Consider the following 5,655-nt stretch of genomic DNA (forward strand, 5'->3'; position numbering starts at 1 on the left):
ATACTTGTGTTGTTTATATTTTGCTACTACTTTTTAAAAAATCGATTTTGAGATCCCGTGATATTCCCCTTTATCGCTGGACTGCATTAGGTGCATTTAAACACGGCGAAATTAAACTTCTGTCTTGAAAACGGAAGTGTAGTATTATCACCTGAAAATAAATTCTAAAATATTGACCTTCATGATTATTTATATGTACATCTATTTTTCTATAACAATATTTTTATTTACTGTTTGAAGCTGAGTTGCAAGTTTTATTTATATATTAGGAAAGCATAGGAGTTCAATAAGTTGTAAATAGATCAATGCATCAAAACAGTTTTTAGTATTATCTATTTTTATAAACATACCTGTAAATGTGAAGGCCAATAAACGAATCCCTGGATCAATATCCGGTTAGTGAATTTTGTTTGGAAATTTCCTCTATTAACTGTAATTGAAAAAAAAAAATACGCTTAATATTGACGAGGTAAAACCCCTGTGATAATTTATAAAAAGAAATGCGAACAATAAGGAGTGACTTGAAGGAGTTAGTAAACTTATTTATAATCAACTTTCATTTTAAAACATAATAATGGCAGATTGCTACATAAATAAAGGAAGATGACGATAGAAAACTTAAAGTCATCAAGTTTATCAAAAAAGTTTTCTTAGGTTATCATTAATGTCTTTTTCTAGTTAAATACCCAAAACACGAAAATGATATGTCAGCCTCTATGGTATCTTTTATTTCGAGTTCAAAAATGAATATTTGATTGTCTTTATTTAAGGAAATACTATGGTTTCAATTGTTACTAAGCGGTTAAATTGGTTAAAATAAAAAAATTCAGCATTTGTTTGCGTTTTGAAATTCCTTCATGAATTTAGAATTAAACTATTTATTTAGATGGACTTGAGATACAGTTTACTTATTCATAAACATCTATTAAAAAGTAAATATCTAAGAAAAATAACAAATATAACAAACCAACAGATGTATTTCCAGATATGACATACCGAGGGTTTGGTTACGTAGTGGATTCATGTCCTACCAGTGAGACAGAGTTTATCACAGCTGCTACCAGACTGAATTGTGGAGTGGACAAGTATGGACGTAATCAGTATACCTGTGTCCCTAACGAAGACAGATCAGCTCTTGTAGAATTCTGCTACGGCAAAATTGTCAGCTATTATCAAAAGGGTAAACAGAAGATATGTAATAGTTGCTATGGTATAGCAGAATCAATATGTGATTTTTCTATTGTCCAAGTATGTTCAGTAAAAATAATTTGTCCTTTTTTTCAAATTCTGTATCTCTTTGAAAATTAGATATATGCAAATGTTTTTTTTAAATGTATGCACAATCTGATTTAAACCTTTGAATAAAATTGTGGATATGATTATAATGAAGTTCATCTAATTAAACTAAGCAATTACCCAATAAATTAATCGATCATTTGAACCTACTTTTGAAACTCCTACTTTGTTAATTCTGATTCTGTGATATTGTTCTGCAGTTGAAGTAATCTGCCTTTAGATCTAAATTAAAAAAAAAAAAATAAAATCTACATTGTATTACTCAATTTGTAATCAATGCAAGCATCTTAAAAATTTTAAAAGGTCAAGTTAAATAAGCTTTATTTGCATGTATTTTCTCTACTGAAGTAAAACCAGTCACGGTAGCCTAGTGGTAGTTCGCTCGCTTCGTGATCGGAGACCCGGGTTCGATTCTCGTTCGCCGCGCCACCTAAAATCTAAGACGAAAACATAGGTAGTGACTGTTCTTTTGCCAAGCGCCCACACAAGACGAAACACTTCCTTTAAACTTGGCTTAATGGTGGCTTATAGGTTCTTAATGATGGCTTAATGGTTGTCACCATTAAGCACCAACAAGCTATCTTTAAGTAATAAATACACCACCATTAAGTTACCATTAAGCCATTTCAAAGTCCTTAATGGGTGCAAGGAAGCTTAATGGTGGCTTATAGGTGCTTAATGGTAGCTTCTAGACAATCTTTAATTCACCATTAAGCCACCATTAAGCCAAACTTATAAATGCCTAATGTCCAAACTAAATAAAGCTACCATTAAACCACCTTTAAGCCACCATTAAGTCACCATTACGCAGTCGATAAAACTACTTTTATAGGCAAAATATTATGTTTATAATGATTTAATCTCACAAAATATAAATGTCGAGCTTACGAATTTATTAATTTGGTAAAAATAATGTAAAAGAAAGAAAAGTTTAAAAAAAAGATTAAAATTAAAATGAAAAAAAACCCCGTCCAATCAGGATTCGATCCCGAGAACTTTGGTTTATGGGGCGAACGCGTTAACCGCTATCGGGGCTGTTGAAATTTAAGGGAAATGTAACACCTTTATTTTTAACGAAATTTGTATGGACTGGAACGTGTATATTTTAACATTTTTTTTCTTATATCTTTAAAATCAATAATATAATTATGTTTATATATGTTTAAAAAAAAAAACTTTTATCTTATGTTCATATGTCCTACCGTGGAGTTCGGTGTAAAACAACTTTTTGATTTATGTTATGATTTCTTTGCTCTGTTATTTTATTAGCATAGTTTTATTAGCATGAATAGATTGAAATTCAACAGATTTAACACATTTTTGTTATTAAAAAAGAGAATATCCCCCCAAAAATGAAGGAAAAACAGATTATAGTTCTTTTAAATACATGTATGCTGTGGATAATTACGGTTTTTTGTATCTAAATATTTGACAATCTTTAACGCTTATAAAATATTTTTTTAACACATCAACTTCAGTTTTAATTCTTTTTATCTTACAATGGGTATCAAAATAATTGTCTTTTTGCCTAGAATCATAAAGTTTAATTTGTTATATGCTTGCCGTTAATATTAAGCTTTTTGTAAATAATTGATCATCAAAATCTATCACTGTACGTTGTGTATAGTTCCCTGTTAGCTGACCAGGGACTGATGGGGACATCTAATTAAGGTCTATTGTCTAACCAGTAGATACATTGTACACTGTTTATTTTATCCCGCTTCCCAATGTGTATAAATCTGGTCGGATGTCATGTTTATTCTGATCGACTGTTCTTCTGAAAATCCATTTTGAATAACAATCATTGAAGATTGACTATATTTTGATAAATTCTTACTTTCTGCATTATTTTAAAAGGGGAAAAAAATAATGGCATTTAACCACGGATTAATTCAAATTGTTCATCATAGAATTCAATGATAGGCAAGGTAAACTATGCCTATATATATATATATATATATATATATATATATATATATATATATATATATATATATATATATATATATATATATATATATGTATGTATAAAATATCTTAAATATTTCTCTACATAAAGAAAGATTAGGAGACTTAGAGATAATATACCTTTTTTCCAGATAAAATGACTCTATATTACCATATTTTCTATGAATTCGGCAGCGGATAGTGGCTCTCCAGACACGAAAGAAAAATACAGTGTGATTTTTTAAAAATTAATATTTATTGTGTAATTATGGATGAAAAGAATTTTAAAACAAGTTTTAAACAAACTGATTTTTGGTACCGATAAAATATACAAAGCCAGGTGAATTTCATGAGATAAAGCAAAATGGTAAAAAGTCAGCCTAAACCACATAGGCTGATTTTTACCATTTTGCCTTTCCTCATAAAATTCCCTTGGCTTGGTATATTTTTTTAAAAGTTTATATTACACTTTTTGCACCATGCTAACATATTCTGAAATTTATTTTCATCTGTAAACCTTTACCGAGTGTGATTTGTCCACATTTGTAATTTTATTGAAGTATCAACTAATATTTTCCAAGTGTCATTTCTTTTATGCAAGAAAATACAACAGGTTATTGAGTAAATGTAATATCAGTTCACTCTGTGCTCCTTTAGAAACATTTCTGAAGACAAAAAGAGGGTAAATGAATGAAGATTAAACAATTTTATCATGATTACTCTAGTTGTGTACTTTTTGGGAAAAATTTGGAAGGTATTTTATTCTCCGAGTCTAAGGAGGAAAAATCAACGAATTATCCACTTTTCTTAAACTGTGACATGATATTAAGTCTTCTCCAAAGAAAAAAAATGTTTGTATCATCTGTCCTTAAGGTCCTTTCTTTACTTATATATTTTTTTTTCTAAAAGTTGTGAAAAATACATCTATAATTTCATGTGATAAGATTCGTTAACTTCAAAGCATTACATGTATACCAGACAAATGAGTTACAGTTAAATCCTAACGCTAATTCAAAAAGAAATACTTTGATAAAATTGCATATTGATAGAAAAGTAGATGAAAATTGAATGAATCTCTCACTGACCCAATTCGTTGTTATCATAGAAATTCTCTAATCATTTATATTGATTCATCTGTATTTTTTTTAAATTAGGACATTGCCTTGTGACATTCGGGGATGGATATTTGGATCAAATCAGTTGTGATCAATTTCAAGCTGGTTGTCCGGAGGCAAATTTCCGAGGAAATGACTTGTACAAATGTTTGTATTTTATAATTCTTTGAGCAAATTTGTAAATGTAAATCTTGTTGTATCCAGGTTTGTAAATTTTTTTTTTTTTTAGTTTCAGCTTGCAGTTTAATCAACACAGAAAAGCAATGTTTTTATGCAGAACTCTCTTGTCCGAACACGTAAACTTTGATTTGAATTTTTTTAATTCCATGGTCATAATTGTTCCCAACATTCTTGTGACTGTGTGCATTTATATAACCAAAATATTTAATTAGTTCTTTTATGTTTCTCTAGATATTGAAAATATTGATTTATTAAAGATTTAAGTCCTTTTCTACTAGCAGAGTATATTTGTCGCAGATCCCAGTTTTCTCCTGGTCATTATGACATAAACCGATCGCTTAATGTATCATGAATCTAACAATGAGAAAAAAAAACAGCAATTATCTGTGTATTCTTTTTAATGCTATTGACTTGTAAAATACCCCCACTTCTATCATCATATCATCGCAAACCAAAACCTTTTGGCTTTTATGATCATCATGGGACTTTTGCCGGTGGCAAACCAGTGATGGTCAAAAAATTGTTCAATTGTCTTTAAACAAGAAAAACCTGAACGGATATATTACTTTTCCCCAAGTATGAAACATACTTGTTGGGACCTGTCAAATACACCTTAAAACTTAATTGCATTAATTGTAGAACGATTTCCAGTTCTTTTCATCAAAGTACAATGGTTGAGGTACTGAATACAACAACCAACATGTTGAGCACAGAAACCAGTGCTACAAATCAAGAATCAAGCACTGTAGGCATGATAATAGGAAGTATACTCTGTCTATTACTTCTGCTGTCCCTGGTTTTTGCCTTTAAATTCTGGAAAAGAAGAAAGTCAAGAAGATACCAAAAGGTTCTTTTGAAAACAAGTAGGTTGTCAATATCCCAAGTATCTCTTTTAAATTTAGGGTTCGCGGCTAGGATAAGACTGTCCGTAAAATATCAAACTGTTCCAACTGTAGTAACGTCTCTGAACTACCTAGATATGTCGTCATAATAGCATATGACGTCAAGTCACTGCATACTTGAGCTGAGATGACGGGGAAAGTGTCACAACTTTTACATTCCTTTCAAATGACATGTAGAATTCTTGCCTTGTTTTTTAATTCAAGTATTTGGATTG

At 30.1% G+C, this 5,655-nt stretch overlaps 1 protein-coding gene across 1 annotated transcript; it reads left to right on the forward strand.

Moving 5' to 3' along the window:
• Nucleotides 1–369: 369 nt before the first annotated feature.
• On the forward strand, nt 370–4,812 carry LOC133200344 (uncharacterized). Its single transcript, XM_061336158.1, has 4 exons — nt 370–395; nt 986–1,180; nt 4,398–4,505; nt 4,588–4,812. Exons 2-4 carry the CDS (start codon nt 988–990, stop codon nt 4,656–4,658), a joined length of 372 nt encoding a protein of 123 aa, XP_061192142.1. The 5' UTR covers nt 370–395; nt 986–987; the 3' UTR covers nt 4,659–4,812.
• The last annotated feature ends 843 nt before the right edge of the window (nt 4,813–5,655 follow it).

The sequence above is a fragment of the Saccostrea echinata genome, unplaced genomic scaffold (genome assembly GCF_033153115.1).
Source record: "Saccostrea echinata isolate AGI-Se365-2 ecotype Australia unplaced genomic scaffold, CSIRO_AGI_Sech_v1 ptg000038l, whole genome shotgun sequence".
Classification (NCBI taxonomy): Eukaryota; Metazoa; Mollusca; class Bivalvia; order Ostreida; family Ostreidae; genus Saccostrea; species Saccostrea echinata.

Bases quoted from the DNA above. Each gene is read 5' to 3' on its own strand.
- LOC133200344 (XM_061336158.1), top strand. From the start codon at position 988: ATGACATACCGAGGGTTTGGTTACGTAGTGGATTCATGTCCTACCAGT. The intron at 1,181-4,397 runs GTAAACAGAAGA...TTTTTAAATTAG, and splicing joins TGTCAGCTATTATCAAAAGG to GACATTGCCTTGTGACATTC. The intron at 4,506-4,587 runs GTTTGTATTTTA...TTTTTTTTTTAG, and splicing joins AGGAAATGACTTGTACAAAT to TTTCAGCTTGCAGTTTAATC.